The sequence below is a fragment of the Macrotis lagotis genome, chromosome 3, assembly GCF_037893015.1.
Source record: "Macrotis lagotis isolate mMagLag1 chromosome 3, bilby.v1.9.chrom.fasta, whole genome shotgun sequence".
Lineage (NCBI taxonomy): Eukaryota > Metazoa > Chordata > Mammalia > Peramelemorphia > Peramelidae > Macrotis > Macrotis lagotis.
Genome location: NC_133660.1, coordinates 295,476,818 through 295,501,180, shown reverse-complemented (window position 1 = coordinate 295,501,180; position 24,363 = coordinate 295,476,818). Strand labels below are relative to the sequence as shown.

Sequence of the window (24,363 nt, the reverse complement as noted above, 5' to 3'; positions counted from 1 at the left end):
GGACAACTAAATTTACTAGGACCCTAGATATACTTCTATTAGCAATACAGTTCATTCATTTGCTTATATTATAAATTATACTTAATTTTAAAAGATATATCAAATAGCCCAAGGGATAGAGAAGCAGCTGGTGTTCAAGACTGAAAGACTTGAGTTCAAGTGCTAAATCTGATACACACTTCCCTGTATGACTCTAGGCAAATCATTTAACTTGAACAAATACTTAACAGTGCCTTAGGCAATTCTCTAAGATAATGGGTCTGAACCTTCTCTAAATTGAGGAGATTCTTACTTGTATGTTCCCTATACCATTACAGTATTATAAACCCTTCCATTTTATCAGATTTCAAATGACTTTCATCTTTATTATCTCACCTGAGTCTCCCAACAATTGTAAGAGACAAAGTGGGTATTATTATTCCTATTTTATATGTAATGAGATTAAGATTTAGCATGATTAAATGATTTGAAGAGAGATACAATGATGGTGAATGAAAAAATAAAAAAAAGTCAGGTCTTTTGATTACTAAATGAGCAATTCACATTTTAGGTAAATTTCTTATCAATTCATCCATGGATTCATATCAATGAGGATTTGCTTTTGTTTTGTTTTCCCCTATCTTAAGCCATCTTCCTTTTACAAAAAATATCAGAATATATCCACATGAAAATGAATATAAAACAGGTACAGTGTAATTGGGGGGAAAGGAGTGATTCCTTAGGAACTGTTTTTTTTAAGGATGCTAGAGATTCCATGAAATAGATATCTGAGACACAGTTTATGAAGAGACACCTGGATACAAAAGATAAATCAGAGTATTGGAAAGAGCTAGTAGTTAGTCAACAAAAAATTTGTCAATACTTGCTTATTCCCCCAAGTGTGAGACAATTAAGCACTGGGAGGCTGGTCTGATTGGGATACAGGACATTTGGATTATGGAAAGATCTCTTGGAGATGAATTATGATGGCTCTGAAAACTAAACAAGCCTGACTTTTACCCTAGAAAGTCACTAGGGTTTCTTGAGCCGGAAGTGAAATGGCCCCTATACCTCAAGCAGCCAAGTTCCATTCATCTTACTACAAGAATTTGGACAGAAGATCATACCTAAGTTAAAACGTGCTAATAGCTCTCAAAAGGTAGAAAGTTGATTCCTTCCTAAATTATTCTTTCTTCAATTCTGGAGGAGTACTTCAACCTGGACACAAACAACACATACACATGGACACACCTATAAACAGAGACAAAAAAATCCCACTTGCAGAAAAAACAATCAAATTAAATACCAAGTCTGTGGAAGGATTCTGTACTAGATTCTAGTACAATACAAATACAAAAAGGGACTCTCTCCCTAAAAAAAGAAAAACTAATATTTGTAATTCCACATTTGACTGGGGGAGGGAGAGAGGTTGTTGTTAGATGCTTAAGTATCTGTGCTAAGCACAGTACAAATTTTATCATATTAGATCCTCATAATAATGTGAAAAGGGAATTATTCTCATTTTCAATTTACACTTGAAGAAATAGAGACAGTGAGGGGATAAATAATTTGGCCAGAATCAAATTGCTCATAAACGTCTAAGACTGGATTTAAACTCAGGTCTTTGTGACTCCCAACTCAGCACTTTATCCCTCTGCCACCTAGCTAACATGGAACTATAGCATATGAACAGGTAAATAGATGCAAAAATATACCAAATTGATATGAAAAAAATTATGAGGGTATGCATGCCATGTGAACATGGATTATATTGTATATACATATATACAAACATATACACACATTTAATCAACCATAAACATAAGTATATAAACACATATGTAATTTCTGCATATACATATATATCATATATACCCTCCTCATCAAATTAGACTGGTTGTTGTCCCTGATATGTCATATTCTTTCTCCCACCTCTGTACCTTTACCCAGCTTAGTACTCTTGGTCTGCAAAATATTCCCTGTTTACTTCCATGGAATTCCTTATTTCTTTGTGGAATTACCAGTTAACTTCAAAGCAAAACTCAGATGACAAGGCCATAGTTATACTTTTCTGATATTCCTTTTGTTCATCACTTAAAGCCTTGGATTATCTAATCTTTCCAATCTACAAATATATATATATATATATATATATATATATATATATATATATATTATGTGGCTACATGATATATGAATACATCCATGGACCCATATATAGATTGGAAAGGATTTTGAGTTTTATTTTTGAGCCAGTAGTGAGCTGCTAAAACTTTTCATATTGAGGAGTAATATGGTTTAGGAATAACAAATTGTCTGCTATGGGGCAAGTGGATTGGAGAAGGAAGAAATTCAGAGCAGAGAGACAAATTAGAATATTGAAACAATCAGTTTCATGTCCTAATTCTACTTCATAAAGCAAAAAACAAAATGTGACAATGCACACATCTACATATTTTAAAAGTTAGAAAGAAGTGTTGGGAAAATTAAACAAAACAATGACTTGGAATACAGTTTCTACCCTCATATTACCCACAACTACCAGATCATAGCCCATTTATCTCTTAAATAAAAAATATGTGGATAGCATTTAATTTGTATTCAGTTGATTGACATTCAGTATACTGGTCCCTCTAGATGACCACTTGTCTCCCAAGGAACTGTCATGATAGTTCATATTAATCAAATTCCTAATAAGGATATCAATATTTCTACAACAAGTTCTATATCTGAGAATGTCTGGTGCGGAAATCAAATATTCCCTGCCTACTCTAACAGGGCTCACTATCTTGGAGGAAAATGTCACATTTTCCCCTTTTCTATATGAAAAATTCAGTAGGGAAGGAAATTATCAAATTTCAAAGGCTCTTTAATGTTCACAGCTTAAGATACATACCATTAATGAAAACCATACATATTTGAGTTTTTTCAAGCAAGAAAACATTTTTTAATCTTAAAATGAACTTAAAGCATTTACTTTTAACCACCAAACCTCAGGAAACTGAATGCCTTTTTATGCTTCCTCCCACATAGTATAGAATAAGAAATTATGGATGAAATTTTTACCCATAAAGGAAAAAATCAATTGATATGAGATCAAAGATTCATTGACACATTGAAATTTTGAAATAAAGGCAGCTAAAACTCCATCCTTAAGAGAAAGGGAGAAGAAATTATTTTCATCATTTCAAGTAAATCATTTCACTGTTTTTTTCAAGTACCCGATCTTTCAGCTGTTGTCACCTGACACAGCTGTAGCCTAACTCTAAATTGCCTCTGTCCTACTCTATTTCCCATAGCTCTGAGAGGAGGTTTTATTTTGAATTGTTCTAACCCATAGAGGACCAGATAAGAAATGGACCAGTAGGGGAATTGGTGAAGTCAATGATGTTGTCAGTAACTACCCCCTACTCTAGATGGCAGTCATCAACAAATCCCTGATGAAAGGCAGGAATCTGTAAGACCTAGCCCCACACTCTTCATGTGAATGTCCTACTTGGGAGGTGGGGTGCAAGAGCCTTGTAAATTTCTTCTTTTTCTAATGAAAAACTAAGACTTTATTTAATGGTGATAGGAGGTAGAAGGGATTGGAAATTATTCAACTTACATTTTCAGAGATTCCCTTTGTTTTGTTTGTAGAAGTTTATAAAAATCAAAATCACAATCAAAATGTGGTTTACAATGTTCTGTCTCTCATTGTTCTTTGTCTAGCTCTCACCCTTCCTCCCTTGCCTCTCCCCTACAAACCCCTGTGGCTCAAAGAGGTGGCATTATTTCCCAGTAGTCTTTGATTTTTATTTTCATTCCCTTTCACTGTGGAATCTCCCTATCTCCTTTAGAAAGAGGTAGCCTGTATTCTTTTCAAGAACCTAAATTGCCTGGTCTGATCAGCTTGCATCATGATCCTTTCTTCCCCCAGGGTAATCCTTCAAATGTATCCTTCCTTGGGAGTTATTGTGTTAATAAGGGGACAATCATTAAAAAGTCTTCATTACTTTCACAACTTAAACAAGTCCAGAGAGAGATTCAATTTCCTAAATGTTTGCTTCTAAGAATTCTTTCTCTTTCCTTACTGATGCAGGGGAAAGATGAAGAGAATTATGAATGTACCTACTCTTGAGATGTAAATTGATCAGAAGCAGAGAAGAGCAACTGTAATAGAAACAATTATAATCTTAAAGGATGCTTGGGTGGAGGAACCCCCCCCCCCCCATTCTTGATGTACCCTTGATTCATTGTTTAATGTAAAATTTATATCCTGATCTCCTTAGGCTATATGATTGTAACAGAAACAAATGGAATCTCAAAGGCTGCTTAGGTAGAGAGCCCCCACCCATTTTTTGTACCATTGATTCATTGTTTAATGTAAAATCTGTATCTTGATCTCCTTAGATTTTGCCCTCTACCTAATTCCTGGTCTAGTAAAATAAAAGGAGTTCACTTTTTGCCCTCTGGATGAGAGTCAAGACAAAAAGGCTTAACTGGACTCCAGTTCAGGACCACAGTCTTCTCTGACCATGGTCCAGCCAAGGCTGCTTGGCTATTCTTTTATCTCTCTCTTTCTACCTCTCTCCCTAGCCCTTCCTATGTCTTGTAACTTTTTAAATAAATTTTTGTTTTTTTCCAACCATGCTTTCCCGAGTCTGAATAATTATTCTTCATAGGCAGAACCAAACTCAAGTGGCTAGTGGCTACAGTATGAATAAAGTAACGGTCCTTGAAAACCATGTTGATCAAAGCAATGACTCTTGTGACTCCTGACTATGACTATCTAAAATACATTGTTGTCCAAACACGCATGAATTTTCATGCCAATAAGAATGGGTTGAAGGAATTGGGGATGTACAACTTGGAGACAAAAAAGAAAGAAAGAAAAGGAAAACTCTTGTGATCTAGAAAGAGAACAGAACAAGATGGAATGATACATGTCTTCGATGGATTTATTCTATTTGACTCCAGAGAGTAGAATCAGAAACAGCAAAAAGAATCTATGGGGAAAGTCAGGTTCAACTGAAAGGGAGGGAACAACAACAAATTCTGAATAGTTAAAAATAATTCTACCTTTAATGACAGGCAATGAGCTATTCTTTCTTGAAATTCTTCAAGTGAAGACTGGATCTGTAATTTGATCAATGCATACTAAGTAAAGACTTCTATGTGTCTAGCACCATGATAATCAATGGAGATACAAAGTCAAAAGTGAATAAATCTTGTCCACAAGAATTAACATTCCATCAGGGGAGACCATACATATGTATATAATATATAGTAGCAGGAATTAAAGACTTATGTGAAAGGAGCAACTAGAATGAGATTTTATTGTGATTAGATTTAAATGCTTGACAGTTTTAGTTGATATTAGAAGTAAAGGGAAGCTCATCGTATTTATTATTTTGTAAAATGGCATGGTCAGATCAGTAGAATAGGCAATGGATTGAAGCAGAAAGAAATTTGAGAGAAGACTAATTAGGAGATTATGGTATTAGTTGAGTCAAGAGATGTTGAGAGTCCAAACTGGGTTAGCAGCCATGTAAGTAAAGATGAAGGGTCAGATGTAAGAAATGCTGTTGGATGGAAATAAAATTTGGCAACTCACTGAATACATATTTTGAACTTAGACTGGAAGAATAGTAACACACTCAAAAGAAATGAAAGATTACTTGAGAAGAAGAGGCCAAGAAGGATAGAAAGAATTCTATTTTGGACATGTTTATTTTAGAGTTCATTCTAGAAATTGGGGCAGCAAGAAGTGGCATTGAATAGAGCACCAGACCTGAAGTCAGGAAGATACAAGTTCAAATACAGCTTCAGACATCTACTATCTATGTGACATAGGGCAAATCATTTAATTATGTGTTGCTATTGTTATAAATGCCTCATGAATACTCAGTCCAGAGTGATTAAAATGGTTTTTATTAAAATATCTTAATAAATGGCACACCTCTCTCAAGGTGGGAGAGGGGCCCCCAAACCCCCAAATACTAGATGTTATATGCACTTTCAAAGGCTTTGTTCATGCCCCTTCGTGCCAATTATTGGCTGGGGTGACAAATTTAATTGCTACATTTACCCCCCCATTCATTTTTCCCACCTTGCTCATTATGCTAATGAGCAAGAACAAATACTTCCTTCTCCAGGTGTAAAGGGAAAATAGCACAGACTCCAGTTCAACCCATGAAGTTATTTAACCTTTTCCTTTAGTCTTAATTCTCTCCTTCCTGTAAACTGGTTGGCACTTCTTGAGTTTCCACAAAGACTAGGCATCCTGGTTTTTGTCATGTATTATCCTCACAGACGTGAGTGAGATTCTGGAAATCCCCTTTCTCACCCTTATAAAAAGCAAAACACTTCATTCTTTCCTACAGCCTCTTTTCCTCATCTGCAAAATGGGATCGCACCGGAAAAGGAAATGGCAAAGTACAACAGTATTTTTACCAAGAAAAAATTATGGAATCGCATAGAGTCAGACTCCACTGAACAACCTGAGCACAGGACACCTAGGTTGAATTGCCGATAAGTTGTTTGTAATGAATATTCCCTCAACAGAGAGAATAGTATGAGCCATCTGCTTAGAGAGGACAATTGAATCCATTTGAACTAATGAGGTCACTAAGTGAAGGACTACTGAGAAAAAAGAGAAAGCTCTGAGTTGCAAATCTGATGTCCACTCCCAGTTAGGGAGATTAATATTGATAATATATGAAAGCAAAAATATGAAAAAGGTGTATAAAGGAAAGAAGAGATGTCAGTATGGGCAAAGCTGTAAGAGGGAATATTTGGAAGGAAATCTTAAGAGCATCAAATGCTTAAAACATAAAGGACAGAAAGGAACAACATTAAGAAAAGCACACCAGATTAAACCAGAAAAAATCGACTAATAACTTTGGAGAGAGAAGTCCCAGTTGATTGATGAAGTCAGTTTGACATTATAAATGTGAGAAGAGAAAAAAGTAGCACCAAGTAAATTTTGAAGGAGTCTAGCCATGAAAGAAAGAAAAGATATCTTATGATAGTTTATTAAAGTGAAAAAATATAGTGAGGGGATGTTATATGTGTTTTATTAACAATGGGAAAGATGTCTAGTTCACAATAGTAATGGAAATACTAAGGCAAGTGTATGGCACAGTAGTTTAACCTTACTGATGAAAGAGCATTATTATGAAATCACCAAAATGAAGGTTAGACCAGCAAGACACAGGTTAGCTTTATCATACTGTCATGTTTGCTGCCATAGAATTATCACTGATGTTCTGCCCAGTGTTATGGTAACAAAAAGGCCAAGGTCTCCTACTATATATCAACCATCATTAAAAGTCCTGGTTCCTATCAGATCAGTCCATGGGATGAAGAATGTTCTGAAAGAGATAGTGAGAAGGGTATCACCCTCACTATAAGCAACATAATGTGCAAGTCATGCTACAATTCATCTCATGTCATGTGCTTCTTCAATTATGAAAGACAACTATCAGGAAGCTTAACTTCAAGTTGGAAGGATTCGAGTTCAAATCCTGCCCTGGACACTTCCTAACTGGATAACACTGGGCAAGTCATTTAACCCTGTTTGCCTCAGTTTCCACATCCATTAAATAAGTTGGAGAAGGAAATGACAAATCACTCCAGTATCAATGCCAAGAAAATCCAAAATGAAGTCATAAACAGTTGAATGCGACTGAACAGCATCACATCTGTACAATTTGTGTCCTCCCTGTTGACTTGTAAACTCCTCTTGGACAAGAATTTTGTCTTTACATTTCCAACATCTACTCCAGTCTCTGACATATAGTGAAAACTTAACAAATGTTTCTGGACTAACCAGTGGACCACTTGAGTAAAAGTTACCTTGTATTATTTTATAACTAGGCTAAAAGCCATAAATACCTAGCCGGGCATAAAAAACAAACAAACGAAATCCATCAGAACAACTGGCCTAAAATTATGTCTATTATTTGTTCTGCCTTGTTAGGTGCTGATCTGCTCTGTATCTGACATCTGATTAATGGTTAGACAATTCCTTGAAACTCTAGTAAAATCTCTGATTATTTTTGTGAACCCCTATCTCCAAACTCATTTGAAGTAATCTATGTGGCATCAAGTTCAGGGCTTCAAGGTTGATTTCCCAAATTCTTCCCTGATCATAGAAATGAGAGGTAGAGTGTAGGGAACTCTGGACAGGGAGTCAGGAAAGCTTGAGTTTAAATCTTCTGTTACTGTTGTTTGGTCGTTTCAGTCATTTCCAACTGTTGATGACCACATTTGGGGTTTTCTTAGCAAAGAAAGTGTTGTAATTTGTTTTTTCTTCTCCAGCTCATTTTAGAGATGAAGAGCTGAGACAAACAGGTTTAAAAGAATTGAACTGGGTCACACAGCTAATGAAATCCTAGGGTCTGATTTGAGCTTAGGAAGAAGAATCTTCTTAACTCTAACGTTGGCACTCTGTTTACCGTCCCTCCTAGGTATTATTAATATTCTCATTTTACAACTGAGAAACTATATTTTTGTTGTTGTTGTTGCATCATTTCTGACTATTCATGTCTCTATTTGGAGTTTTCTTGGAAAGAAAACAGTGGTTTGATGTTTCATTCTCTGGCTCATTTTACAGAAAAGGAAACTGAGGCAAACTGGATTAAATGACTTGCCCAGGATCATGCAGTTAGCAAATGTGTGAGACCTGATTGGAACTCAGAAAGATGCATCTTTCTAACTCCAAGTCCTGTACTCCAGTTGGAGTGCTGCTGTATTATAGAACTCTGCCTATTAAGTTTGGGTGGCTCTTTGTATGTTTATAGCTCTGGTCACTGTTTGGGGATCCCCTGTTCAATCTGGTCTGGCTTTCTCATTGCATGGCTCAGCAATGTGCTGATCACTAATCTTCTTTCATCAGTGTGTTCTGAATGAAGCAAGTCAACTTTCCATCTGTGCGGAAGGGCAATGTATAATTTCAAACACACTCTAGTCTTGAAGTCTTAGATTAAAAACCATCACCCCAATCTCCATTCTGATTCTTAGTACTTACTGACCTTACAAGAGTCATTTCTGCATCTCGGTTTTCTTGTCTAGAAAATGAAGGAATTGGATCATAGAAGTTCCACTTCATTTAAAAGTTGCTTCTATTTTTATTTCTTGTTTGTCTTTAATGAATGAGTCTGTGTGGGATAAAGTTTTGAGATTTCTTCAGTAAAATATTATAGATTGAAATCGGTTGACTATGTGCCCCTCCTCCCTTGACAAAGCAAACTTCTGGGATGTTGTTGAAGAGTCAACTGACCTCACCTTATCTGTTGAGGTCTGGAGAATCATTCAATTCCTGGGACTAAAGAGATAATCTGGTTTGGGTTTGAATTTCATGCTCTTTTCCCTAGATTAGTTTGCTTTCTTTGAATTCTATGCCCCTTTCCCTAGGGTAGTTCTCCTGTTTAGATTGTAAGACCACATTCTTCATTAAGGAGGGTGGGTCAGTTGTGAATTAGGATAAATTTGATTCTTGGGCCCTTTGCTTTTGCCTCAATCTCTCTAATTGATTGTGGCCCGTTTCTCCAGAAATGAATCAAGCCTTCTCTTCATACCTTGAGAGATCTCCGAAAAGTATTTAAGTGGCAATTGTCCCACACAAGTCCAACGACCATGATGCAGTTGGAGGTTCGAGGAGGAGGAGGGTATTGGGAATGATAGGAAATGAAAAACTGAGAGATCTTATTTTATTTTTTCCTTTTAATTTTTTCGACACTCACCTGTTGAGTCTAAAGAGCTTGGAAACTTAATTCAATTTGACCACTAGGTGGCATTGCATGTACAGCAATGCCCTTAGATCAAATTTTGCCCTAGACACTTAATAACTGTGTGACCCTGGGCAAGTTACTTAATCATTGTCTGCCTCAGCTTCATCATTTGTAAAAAGAATGAAATAATAGTACAAATCTCCCAGTATCATTGCAAACCAAATAATTTAAAAGTTATTTTCAAATCTTAATCTTATATAAATAGTAGCTAATACTATTACTGTCAATATTAATAATAGCAATTAACAAATTTCTCTTACATACCTCATTATTCAAGTCCCTAAGCTGGACAACCAAATTGAGACAAATTAAATAAGAGATGATCCTTGCCCACACATAGCTTTGTTCTAATAACTAATACAAAGTAAACAATAATTGTGGCATTAATTTAAATAGAACATATAAGACATGCAAAGTGCTAAGAGAGGTCTGAAGAGAGTTCTTCAGTGTATGTGTAATGCCTATAAAAGCATTTATTAAGTCCATCCTATTTGCCAAGCACTGTGAGAATCACCGGATCTACAAATGAAACCAATCAACATCATCTGTGCGCTTGTATTAACTGAAGAATGGAAAAGAGAATGAAGTGATGATCGGATAGTTAGTCAATCAATCAGGAGCCTTTTAAACTTGCCTATGTGAAACATTAAGGATTTCAGTCAGGGTATCAAAGGCAGAAATAGAAAGGGGGAAATGTGAGATGGATTTGAGAAATATAATCTAGTCTTGATGACATAGAATGCTATATTAAGAGACATTGTCATTGTTCAGTCTTTGTGACTCCATATTGCATTTTCTGGGCAAAGATACTGGAGTAGCTTGATCTTTTTTGTTGTTTTCTTTTATTCTTGAAGAAGACCATGATATCAAGTGAAGGATGTCATGACATGCAAATAATTTGAATTAAAGTGAGGGGGTATTGTGCCAAGATGCCATTCTCACTATCTCTTCCAGATCCATCTGAATTCAGTGGTCCAAATAATGTTAGAAGCAGGACAACTGGTGTTCGCCTGTATACCATGGAAGATCTTGGTCTTTTTGGACACAGGTCTTTTCCATACCATAGAGATACCTTGGCACTGTGACACTGTCAAGCTTAAGGGTGTTTACCTAAGGACATTTAGTCAAATTGTCACAACTAGTAGCTGCATCCATTTGGATCATCATCTAAGCAGATACATTCCTTGTCCTATGGGACAAGTCTTTATCAATAGGTACATTCAATATATATTTCCTTCTTCAGTACATTTTATAGATGAGAAAACTGAGGCAAACAGCATTGAGTGACATAGCCAGGATCACACAGTTATTGTCAGGCCAGATTTGAACTCAAGAAGCCTGATTTCTGCCCCAGTATCTATCCATTGCACCATCTAACTGGAAAGAACAAAAGTCCAAAAGGACTCCATTGTTTGAAGCTAAACTGACTTAGAAGAATGATGTTTTCTTTATTAGAAATTGAGAAGCTGAGATTAGGGACAAACTTTGAAGGAAGCAAGATGAGCTTACTTTTGGATAAGACCATTGGGCCTTAGGGAAGTAACCAACAAATAATTAAAGATTTTGGTTGGCAGTTTGGGCAGGGGGTAAGGGGAAGTTAAATGAGAGATAACGGATTTGAGTTTCCATAGAGGTGCTAGTGGAAGACAAAAATGGAGAGAGAGACAAGAAACCTGAGACAAGAAAATTAATAAAAGATCAAGTCTACCAAGATTCAATTTAAGGTGAATGTTAAGTATCTTCATTCAACTGCATAAATTGTTGGGGGGGTTTATATTGGGCCCTTTTTAAAATGATCAAACCCTTGGAAATCTCAATAAAAGCTCTCTCTATATCACTGAAGAATCCCTGTAATAGCCCTTCTAGAGTTCAAAAAAATGCTCTGGTAAGTATTATTATCACAATATTTAAGAAGAGTTGTGAATTGTGCCAATCCTGTGGGGAGATCAGTTCAGAAGAAAAGAATTTCTACTATGCTAAGCTATTTCTTCCGATTAAAAGAAAAGTGATGAAAATTGTTTCTAGAAAATACTGTCATTTTTCCAGAGTTTCTCATCTGTATTATTCTAGAATAATGTCATTTGGGAGATAAGGTTGATCATGGCTCATTCCATTAGAAGAAAGCCATGACACTGTTGTAATGGTTAAAACAGGAAAGTTGGAAGATTTTGGTTCAGATTATAGGATCCTGTATAGGGACCTTAGAAATCATCTTGTCCAAATTCTCATTTTTCAGATGAGGAAACAGATATATTACAAGGAAGTGATTCATCAAAGTCACAATTAGCAAAGAGCTGAGGTGGGATTTAAACTCAGGTCTTTTACCATCAAATAAAACACATTTTCAATCCTTAATACAGGCTTTCACAAACAATATTTCAGATGATCAGGGGCTCTCAGAGCTTCTGGTTTGTTTTTTTTTATCATATAAAATAAATATATGCATTACAGATTGTTCAGGATTATTATGGAGAAAGAATATTGAAAACCTTAAAATACAATACATGTGGGAGCTGTTACAGTGATAAATGATTTTCTTTGGGGAATTTTTTATTAAATTATTTTTTTAAATGATTAATTTTTATTAAATTATTAAAATATCTTATTAAATTATTTAAAAATATAATCTCTTACATTTTTATAATTCCAAATTCATTTTATACCTCTTTAAAAAGACTATTAGACCTTAAATCATTCTGTGAAGTTAATGGGATATTATCCCTTTTCTAGTTGGGAAATGTAGGCTTCTGTTGTTGTTTTTGTTGTCGTTCAGTCAATTTGCAGTCATATCATACCCTTCATGACCCTTGACAAAGATATTAGAGTGGTTTGCCATTTCCTTCTCCAGTTCATTAATTTTACAAATTAATGGCAAACAGAGTTAAATGATGTATCCGGGCTCACACAGATAGTAAGAGAAAGGATTTCAACTCAAAAAGATGAGTCTTCCTAACTCCAGTCCCTACTCTCTATCCACTGTATCACCTAGCTACCTCAAAGGTAGACTAGAGAGGTTATAATAAAACCATTGTTGTTAACAATAATAGTTAAATTTTCTATAATTCTTAAAGGATTTTGAAGAACTTTATATGTGGTAACTCATTTGATAACATGACTTGTCTAAGATGATGCACTCAATTTTTTGGAGAGAGTTTTTTTTCTTTTAATGAAATCTTTTGGAGGTCAATAAAATTCACATGATAATATGTAATCATGCTATCATTGATGCTTTATACAACATTGAAAAAGAGAGAAAGAGAGAGAGAGAGAGAGAGAGAGAGAGAGAGAGAGAGAGAGTTCTTATCCCCAATTATCAATTTCCTTCTAGAGAAAAATACACAAATAACTTTTGGAAAAATATTTTTTCATATTTAATTTTCTGCACACTAAAATCAATTGACTTATTCCTTAGCTTTCTCAAAATCACTAAAATCTGTTTTAACAATGGTAAAATGTGTGATTATATGTCTCTGTTTAATATATAAAAAATAGATAATAAATTATAGTTTCTTGAAAAAACTACTATCTGCAACAAAATGAAGTATTGCATTTATTTATTAAAAGTTCTGGTAGACTGATCATATTGACTATATACTCAGCACAATTCTCACAATCATGATTTTTTAATATGATGCGCTATTAAACTCAGAAGTCTTTGTAAGTTTATATAAGTGAACTTAGGACAACAATCCTCAGAATCTAATGAACACTGTATAAAAATTATCCCTTAGGTACCTCTCGCCCTTAATCATAATTCCTCAACCCAAAAATAACTAATTTGTAAACATGTGTATCCAAAATATGTAAATGAAATGCTAACCTGAATGTTCATCACTGAGGGAAGGGGGGTGGAAGAAAATTTTGTAACTTAAAAGTATATATGTGCATATGGATGAAAATAAATAAATAAGTTTATATAAGTGAGAGAATTGTAGGGGCGGCTAGGTGGCACAGTGGATAAAGCACCAGCCCTGGAGTCAGGAGTACCTGGGTTCAAATCCGGTCTTAGACATTTAATAATTACCAAGCTGTGTGGCCTTGGGCAAGCCACTAACCCCATTTGCCTTGCAAAAAAAAAAAGTGAGAGAATTGTTTTGTTTCATTTTGTTTTAGCCCAGAACATTAAATGTATTAGAATTTCTCTAGATAACTTTCTATACTAGATGGAAAAAATTATACATGGTGTTAGGAAAAAAAGTTTTCAGACAAGGAGATGTTTTCCCAAAGTGGCTAGACTGATCCCCTAAAAAGAGTGGATTCTCCTTCCCTGAATGATAGATGTCTTTAAGCATAAGGTAGAGGACATCTTAAAAGATCACATCTCACTCTAAAATTTCAATCTGTAATCATTGGATTAGATGATTTCATAAATCCCTGATAATTCTAAGATTCTGTAACTGATCCTAGCAATAAATAGCATAGCAAACATTGAATCCAATTTATACCTAAATAAGGATTCCCTCTATTATAACTCTAGAAATTCATCATCAAGCTTGGTGAAACTCATTCTATCCTGAAGCAGCTCATTTCATCTTTCATTAGATGACTCAATAGGCAATTGCTGCTTCGTTGGTTGCAGAGGCAGGGTGGCATAATGGTTCATGTTTTCCTTGGCATCAGTAATATTTATGTTCAAATTCTCAATGGCTCTCTAACCCTGGGCAAGTCAGCGTTTAACCTCTCTGAACCTCAATTTCCTTATCTATAAAATGGAAATAATATTGCCTATCTCACAAGGCAGTTGTAAGGAACAAATGGTAGCAAACAGTGTGGTGTTGGGAAAAGAGGAACAAATACTAGAATCAGATTACAGCAAATTCCTGCTTTGGTCATGGGTTCAGATCCAGATTATGACATGTCTTACCTCTGTGACCTTGGACAAGTCACATCACAATTTGCTCATCGGTAACATGAAGAAGCTGAACTTCAAGGCCTCTAAGATCCCTTCTAGTGCTAATATGATATTGTTAAGATCACTAAGATCTCTTCTGAATCCAGGATCCTACATTAAGATCTCAGGTCACGCTAGGAACATAAGATTCTATTTTTAGAGGAGATAACAAATATTAAATCACATGGAAAACTTCAAAAATGCTCTGTAAATGAGAACTATTACTATGAAGAGCAAGTATAACTTCTGGGACCAGTTGCTTGGTACTTACAATGCAATTCAGTTTAAGACAACAATATAATTCATTAAGTATCTATGGTGTGCCTGGCTATGTTAAATACGGAGGTCACAAAATCAAAGACAAAGCAGCCTCCTGCAGGTTTCCTTTCCTCAAAGATAAGACAACAGGCTAATTAGACCACCAAAGTCTTGGTGTGACCATATTAGAGATGTTATATATGTAATAGCTGCATCCTCTCCACTGTCTGAACAAAAATAGACTTTAAAAACTCTTAAGAGGGAAAAAAAAATGGAAGAAATGTCTTGATATCTTTGGAAGAAGTCCTCTTTGATTCTGACACAGATCAGTCTCTAATTTCTTTCTTTTTCTTTTAGGTTTTTTTTTTTTTTTTTTTTTTTGCAAGGAAATGTGGTTAAGTGGTTTGCCCAGGGCCACACAGCTAGGTAATTATTAAATGTCTGAGACCAGATTTGAACTCAGGTACTCCTGACTCCAGTGGTGGTGCTTTATCCACTGAGCCACCTAGCCACCCCCCTCTAATTTCTTTCTACCAGCTGCAATGCTAGCTTTAATGTCCACTAGGTGAGTTCTATAACCTTAGGCTCACTTGGTCTTCAGGAACCACTGCGGATATGCCTAAGCCAGAAATATCACGTTTCTCTTAATTCAGGTTATAGGAATGGGTCATTAATAATTATTCCTCAAACAAAACTTACAGTTTCAAACTTCTGAAAATTTCATTTCCATGTTAGATCAAAGGAAGGATGGAATTTATTTCTAGATCCTGAATTAGATTGTTTAAAAGAAAGGAATCCTAGTTCTACTATTTTCTTTTTTAAAATATATTTTTATTTCATTAAATATTTCTCAATTACATGTAAAAAGTTTTAACCATTAAAAAAATTGATGGGGCAGCTAGGTGGTGCAGTGAATAGAAGGGTGTCATATTTTGTTAGATTTTTTTCTGAACTATTGATATAATCATATGATTTTTGTTGATTTTATCATTGATATGTATAATTATATTCAGAGGTTTTTCTAACACTGAACCAGCTCTTCATTTGTAGTATAACTTAACCTGCTCTCAGTGTGTAATTTTTGTGATAAATGGCTGTAATTTCCTTGCTATTATTTTGTCTAATTTTTTTTTTGCTTTGATATTCATTAAACAAGTTGGTCTATAGTTTTCTTTCTGTTTTTGCTTTGCCTGGTTTAGTAATCAAACCCATATTATGTCATAAAAAGAATTTGCTAAGACTCCACTATTTTTCCAAATAGTTGGCATAATATTGAGATTAATTGCTGATTAAATATTTGATAGAATTCATTTGTAAATTCATTTGGTCCTGGAGAATTTTTTCTCAAGGAGTTCATTGATGGCTTCTTCAAACAATTTTTCTAAGATAGGGTTATTTAAATATTTTATTCCCTACTTTTTTAACCTAGGCAATTTCTATTTTTTTGTAAACATCCATTTCACTTAGATTCTCAGGTTTGTTGGCATATAATTGGGCGAAATAGATCCCAATAATAACTTTAATTTCATTTTCATTGGTGATACATTCACCCATTTCCTTTTTGATACTAGTGATTTGATGTTTTTCCTTCCTTTTTTAAAAAAAAAGCAAATTCATCAAAGTTTATTGATTTATTGTGTTTTTTCACAAAACCAGCTCCAAGTTCTATTTATTGGCTCAAATTTTTTTTCTTTACTTTCAATTTTATTACTGTCTTCTTTGATTTTCAGGATTTCCATTCTGGTGAGGGGCTGGAGAGACACTCTCTCAAGGTCCAGGCTCTTTCACACTGCTATTTTCTGAACTATTTCTGGGAATGTTGAAGCTTTTTCTGTTTCCAAAGTATGTTTCAGGGAGAGGTGTGCTCAGTCATCTGGTTTGAGATCTGATCCCTGATCCCTCAAAGCAAGTCAATGGAATAACCAGACGTCTCTCTGTCTGCTGCCCAGTGCTAGCACAGAGGTTTCCTATTAGGGTTCTTTCTTATTAGTTGTCCAATGTGAAGTCTTTTAGACTCTCTAGGCTAAGAACGTCTAAAGTTTCTCCAATGCCAAGTTCCACATTTGATATTGCCCACCACATGGGCTCTGGATTATTTCCTACCCAAGTGTCATGGATCTCTCCTTCCAGTCTCTTAGTTGCTCAAGTCTAATAAAATGCTTCATCTCAGCCATTTTTGGTTCTGCCAATCCAGAATTCAATATGGTACTTCCTTTATGATACCATCTTGACTTCCCACACTTCCAGAAGTTTCTTTTTAACCTTTAATTTAGTTAGCTTAAAAATGAGGATTCTAATACCTAAAATTCTCTTAATAGTGTATCTGCTGGCTATGGGTTCAATTCTGCCTATAAAGAACCATTATTCAGACTGGGAAAGCATGGGTGGAAAAAAACCAAAAATTTATTTAAAAGGTTACAAGACAGGGCTAGAGAGAGAGAAAGAGAGAAATAAAAGAATGGCCAAGCAGCCTTGGTTGGGCCATTGTCAAAGAAGACTGTCAGCCCTGAACTGGAGTCCAGCTCAGGTTTTTATGTCTTGCTTCTTACCTCAAGAGCAAAAGATAAGTTCCCTTCCTGGACAAGGAGATCAGGATACAAATATTACATTAAACAATGATACTTTAAGAATGGGGAGGGTTCACACCCAAGATTACAATTATTTCTGTTACAATCATAATTCTCTACAAGTCAATTTACATCTCCACCCAAATTCTGTTACATTCAAATTCTCTTCATCTTCCCCAGTATCCACCCAAAAACATCTCTACCCAAGTTCTGCATTCATAATTCTCTTTATCTTTCACCTGCATCAATAGGATGGTGTAATGCTAGATTGTAGTATTATTATTACAATGAAATTATTTTGGGTACTTAAAATAGCACAGAATTGTGAGGTATTACATTTTGAGCTAATGTGGGTTTTTGAATGTTCCTGAAAACTTTTACTTCAGTGCTTATGAATCTTGCCATCCTAAGAGTGAGCCAATAAGAAAAGAAATAAGACAACATTGAACAACCAGTACTTCTCACTGAATGCCCAAACATTCCCTTGCAAAGAATATGCCTAGAAACTCTTCCATGTAGATGTGACCTTAGACAAGTCACCCTACTTCTCTGATTCTCAGTTTCATCATCTGTCAAATGAGGGGATTAGATTAGAAGAGCTTCTGGGTCTCTTCTAACCTTAATCATATATGGTTCCATTTCTCTATCAAGTGTTAAGAAAAGGAAGGGATGTGATGTTAAACTGGGGATATATGAATGCTGATCACTGTAATTGATGAGAGTTCTGTTGGATTTCCAAATTGATTTGACTTGCAATTTTAGAGTCAGTGTATATGCCACTCTTTGAAGTTTACAATTCTCCATTGGGGGCTATCATTATTGGACATACAATCTCCTCTCTGAACCTCCCTTTCCTTCACCAATGGAGTTGATAACCTCCAAATTCCCTTTTTTAGCTCCTGGTACCATGCTCCTAAATCTGAATTTTCCCAGGAATTTTTCTGTCAGCAAATACCTTTCTACAGATTAACACACTAATCATGGTGAAGATCATTTTAATTCCTCACCTACAGGTATAAACACTTCTAAGGTTTGTAATTTACCAGACAATTGGCTCCTGATCAAGGAAATTACATTCCATTTAGAAGGAAATCTCTTTTATAGCAGATCCCTACAGAGTATAGGAGTCCCTATTCTCTTTTCAGAGCAGCTTGAGATTTCTGGGATTTGTTGAAACAGAACAGGATCACTCTTTCGTATGTGATAGGCAGAAGCTTTGACACTCAGCCCCATGGGATGGTAGGATTAACTTTCTGCATTTCTTCTAAAATGTGAATAGGTTCTTTTAAATTCTATAATTCACTTTGGAATAGTTAATGAAGAATTCCTTCTAAGAAGTGAATTCCCCAGAGAAGCTGCATTAAACAAACCACCCTGAGGCTCATTAAAAAGCATGTTAAGAATTGGACAAAAACAATACCAAGGGTTCTTAAAAGAGATCATTTCTGACCAACTAGTCTGTGATTCAACAACATGAAACAATGGACTAGGAAGACAAACAAAATTCCAACTTATAAAATGCTTTAAGACTGACAAAACCTTTGACATTATCTTATCTGATCCTCCCAATCCAATGAGGTAAGTAAACAGGTTAAAGAACCACCATTGTGGACACAGGGAAACCAAGGTTCAGAGAACTGTAGGGTCTTGCTCAAGGGCATCCAGTTGGTCATTGTCTGTGAGAGGAGTTGAACCCTGATCATCCTGAGTCAATGTCCAGCACTTTACTTTCAAGGGCAAGCTACCTCCAATTAAATCAAGAGTTTCAAATATATGAAATTGGAAGGAACTTTCATGCTCATCATACAAAATTATTTTTGTAACAGAATTAATGGAATTTTAGGGTGGATTTTAATATCTTGAAGAGGTTGGACTTGGAGAGGTTAGTCCAATGGAAAGGACAATGATTCTCAAATCAGAGGTCTTAGATTCAAATTATACCTCTGATGTTTGCAATTTGTGAAAATTAAGGAAAACCATATTCCTTTGACTTCTCAGTTTTCTCAACTTTGAAATGAGAAGTTTGGGCTAGATGTTCCCAGAAATCCCTTCCTCTTTTAGATTTATGCTTCTGTTTAGATAAAAAAGAACACTGTCTCTAAGAGAGAGTGGCAACAATAGACCCTGAGAATACTATTTGGCTAGTTATCATATTTAAGTGATAGTCCACTACATAACTGCCAAATATTCCCTGCATGTGTATACATAGACTCATTTGTATGATCTAGAGCTGGACTTAGAGTCAGGAAGACCTGAGTTCAAATCATAGTTGTAGCCCTTAGTATGAGCAAGTCAGTTCAATATTCTGAACTGTAAGATGAGCAGGTCAAATTAGATAACCTTGCTGGTTCAGGTGATCCATAGCATAAGAGAGCAAACACACACACACACACACACACACACACACACACACACACACACACACACACACACACACATACACACACACAGACACTCACATCCACACTCCCCCAAAGTATGTAGATAGTGGATTTTTCTCTTTCTCAGATGTAAGTCAGTCCAAAATCCCAATTGAATCTACTCTTTAGTTGAAATTTTTGCCTTCAAGGGCAAATTTGATGAAAATATGTAGCAGGTTCAACTGGGGACTTCAGAAAGTTTGAGTCAAGAACTCATTCCATTCAATCAACATTATTGGAGCATTATTTTGTTTATATTATGTCAAAAAATACCACAAGGGGTGGCTAGGGATACAGTGGATAGAGCACTGACCCCAGAGTCAGGAGTACCTGGGTTCAAATCCGGTCTCAGACACTTAATCATTACCTAGCTGTGTGGCCTTGGGCAAGCCACTTAACCCCATTTGCATTGCAAAACAGACACACACACACACACACACACACACACACACACACACACACAAAACAAAACCAGAGACAAAAAATCAAAACCATTCCTGCCTTCAAAGAATTTATATTTTACTAGGGAGTAATGGAAAAGGAAGATGAGAAAATGTAAAGAGATAATAAAAATAAGGCATAGACAAAGGAATTTTAAAGGAAAGACCTCTGCTAAGTGAAGGACATCAGAAAAGTGAGCTAGTATAAGGCAGCACTGGAGTTGTACCTTGATAGAAGTTAGAGATACCAGGAGCAGGTAAGTGGTCCTGTGGATAGAATGCTAAATAGGGAACCAGGAAGGCTTGTGTTTGAATACTACTTCATACATTTGTTAATAGAATGAGCTCTGACAAGTCACTTAATCTGCCTGCCTCAGTTTCCTTTTTTGTAAAAGGGGATAATTGAATAGACATTCCAGGTTTATTAGAAGAATTAAATGAGATAATATCTGTAAAGAGCTTTGAAAACCTTAAAACTCTATAGAAATGCTAGCAAATATCATTATTTTTAAGAGGCAGAGGGGAGCAGGGAGAGGATTCTAAACATGACGACTCACAGCAAGACTTGGAGGCAGGAGATTGTGTTATTAATGGAGATGTTCTTTTTCTTTCTCTCCCCAGATTACAACAGATAATGGAAGCTAGAAATCAAACTATGGTGACTCATTTTCTTTTCTTGGGATTTACAAATCATCTCCCACAACAATTTCTTCTTTTTCTAATGCTTCTGTCTTTTTATCTTGTCACTGTCTTTGGGAATGTGGGCATGGTCATACTGATATGGATAGACTCCCAGCTTCACACCCCAATGTACTTTTTTCTCAGCCATTTGTCTTTCGTGGACGTCTGCTCTTCTTCTACAGTTACCCCAAAGATGTTGGTGGACTTTTTTGTGGAGAAGAAAATCATCTCCTTCCTGGGCTGTGCAGCCCAGATGTGGTTCTTTGTGCTCTTTGTAACTACTGAGTCCTTCCTTTTAGCTGCAATGGCATATGATCGGTGTGTGGCAATCGGCAACCCATTACTCTATACAGTTGTCATGTCCCAGAGTGTCTGTGTACAACTGGTGGTTGGACCTTATGCTATGGGCCTTCTAGCCTCTACTACTCATATGGCCTTAACATTCTGGTTACCTTTCTGTGGCCAGAATGTGATCAATCACTTCTTCTGTGATATCTCACCCTTACTCTCCCTTGCATGTGCTGACACCCATATCATTAAATTAATCCTTTTGATCATGGCAGGGGTTGTTGGAGTCTTAAGTGGCTTGACCATTCTTGTCTCCTACATCTATATCTTCATGGCCATCCTGAGGATTGGCTCTGCTGAAGGGAGGTCCAAGGCCTTCTCCACCTGTTCCTCCCATCTGACTGCTGTCAGTATCATGTATGGAACCCTTTTCTTTATCTATGTGTGTCCTAGTGCAAGCTTCTCCCTGGACCTCAACAAGGTGGTGTCTGTGTTCTACACAGCAGTGATCCCCATGTTGAATCCCCTCATTTATAGCTTGAGGAACAAGGAAGTGAAAAAGGCATTCAGAAGGACTTTAGAAAGGAAGATGCCTCTATTGGGCAAGTAAGAAAGAAATTCACTTATATCATTCTCTAGATGGAGATCTGTTGACAACGGAATAGGGCCTTTGATAGGAGAAGTCCTGTACCTCTCAGCCTGGCCTGCCAAGCTAACTTCTGAGTCTTGGAAATGACCTCAGTGCTTTTCCAACATAAACTGATAGACAGACAGAAGTAGGGAAATAGATATAGATATAAATATAGTTATGTTTACTTCATGATTTTATGGAAAGGATACTCATGAGGTACAAGCAATGAGAGCACTATGCTTGGTCCCTTCCCTCTAAGTTGCTCTTTTTGGTCTTCCAGCCAATCATCTAAGCAGTGCCAATGTCCCTAGTGATCTTTTTGCTTAGAGGACCCAGGAAGTAGCATCAACACCTGGGTCTTTTTTCTTTCCATGAGCTATTTAAGTATTGAGGTTTGTTTGAAGGACTAGACTAAACCTCCTGGTAAGACCATCACTCTGGTAAACAATTCTGAAGCAGAGGAGAAAATTCAGTGAATAAAGGGAACCACGTACAAAACAGCAGCAGCCATAGCCACGACAATAATACCTAAGTATAACAACAGCTACCATGACACCAAAATGATTCATATGCCAAAAGGGAACGTTGCAGCAAATCTCTGAGGACTAACCCACCCCCTGAAGGGAAAAGAAAGACACCAACTTTAGCCTCAGCATTGATCCCACCCCCACTATTGACTCAAGGAGGACTTTACAATCTTCCAAAGTCTTATAGATGTCATACTAGCCATGTTTGGATTGGTTTCTCAACCAGAACATCAGTGGCTGGTGACAGTGTCTGCATCAAAAGTCAAAGAAAAATACTAGATGCCAACTTATTGAGCTTAAGGGGAACTGTTTGACTACTTCACTAATAAAAAAAACAGACTTCCAGAAACAAAGAGCTGGAAGTCATCTCTTAAATCACATATATGTTCTAACCATGGAATTCCCTTCCTCTTGGACTCAATATATGCTAATGGAATAGTAGGTCAAGTTGGGGAAGGGGTTGGTCTTTGTACTACCTTCATTGGATAACCTTAATAAAAACATTTTGTAAAAGTTACTTAAGACTGACTGCTTGGCTGTTTCTCCACTGCTAACCCTAGGGAGTAGTGTACTGCTTGGGAGACAGACTGATGAAATTAGAAAATCACTCATGAGTCCTCAGAGAAAATTTTTATTTATTCATTCATTCATTCATTCATTTATTTTTAAATACTAATTTTAATAACATTTTAAATATTTATTAATTAAAAAAGTTTTATTCTGAGACTCATGACTTAGTTGTATGAATGAGAGTTGTGACAACTTATGGGAAACAAGTTAACAAAACTGAAGGAGGTTTCTTATCTACTTACTACAAAAATAAAGAATTATTGCTCTATATATTTTTCCCAGATGTGACAAGGTGCTAGCTCCTTATTTAAGTGAAATCACTAGGGGCAGGTAGGTGGCACAGTGGATAGAGCACCAGCCCTGAAGTCAGGATTACCCAAGTTCAAATCTGGCCTCAGAGACTTAATAATTACCTAGCTGTGTGGCCTTGGGCAAGCCACTTAACCCCATCGCCTTGGAAAAAACCTAAAAATAAAAAATAACTACTGGGCTATTTTGCCTTCAAATAGTAAATCACTTAATCCTATATGCAAATAAATATAGAAAAGAAGAAATGTTAAACATTCTTATAATAAATAGCCAATGAAGATCATTAAAAAGGATTCAAACTCATCTGAAGACTATATAATATAATATTAATGGTATGCAGATTAAAGAATCAATTATTAAAGCAAGAAATAATTTTAGTAGAGAAAATTAAAAGATAACATTCAAATTAAAAATGGCATTAAAAACTGGAAAGTGCTATCTGCTCTGTTGCTATACCCTAAAGATTATGGGACTTTTTTTTATTATACTTGCAGCTGGAAACTTCCACATATGTTGTTTCCTCCATTAGAGTGGGAGTTCATGAAGCGCAGGGGCTGTCTAACATATACTTGAATCACCAACCTATTATCATGCAAATAGTAAGTGCATAATAAATACTTTATTAATTGATTTTATTCTTATTCTCCATTACCTATTTTGCATAGTTTATCCTACTGGGTTAGAATAATAATTCTGATATTCAGTTTTGACACAGGATGGCAGCATTGCTCCAAAGATGCCAACCCAAACATATTTTTTTTTATTTTTAATACAAATAAATTTTTGCAACATTTGTGATTATTAAGAGTGAAGAAAATGGAAATAAATATATCAAGGTTAGAGTATACAGAGCAGTTTTAAGTAATCAGAGATTTTAGGAAAGAAAGTGTTTTCCCACAGCTTGATTCACTACTATTCCCCAGTGGGGCAAAACTGATAATTTAGGAAGCATGAAACTTTCACTTTTTTTCTTTTAAGTATTATGAATTACATGGTCAAGATGAAGGTTTCATTTACTTTCTGACC

At 35.8% G+C, this 24,363-nt stretch overlaps 1 protein-coding gene across 1 annotated transcript; it reads left to right on the top strand.

The window, feature by feature from the left end:
* Positions 1-20,965: 20,965 nt before the first annotated feature.
* On the top strand, positions 20,966-21,910 carry LOC141516777 (olfactory receptor 5G3-like). Its single transcript, XM_074227754.1, has one exon. It carries the CDS (start codon positions 20,966-20,968, stop codon positions 21,908-21,910), a length of 945 nt encoding a protein of 314 aa, XP_074083855.1.
* The last annotated feature ends 2,453 nt before the right edge of the window (positions 21,911-24,363 follow it).

What these genes read in the sequence shown, in the direction of transcription:
- LOC141516777 (XM_074227754.1), top strand. Translation starts at nt 20,966, where the DNA reads ATGGAAGCTAGAAATCAAACTATGGTGACTCATTTTCTTTTCTTGGGA.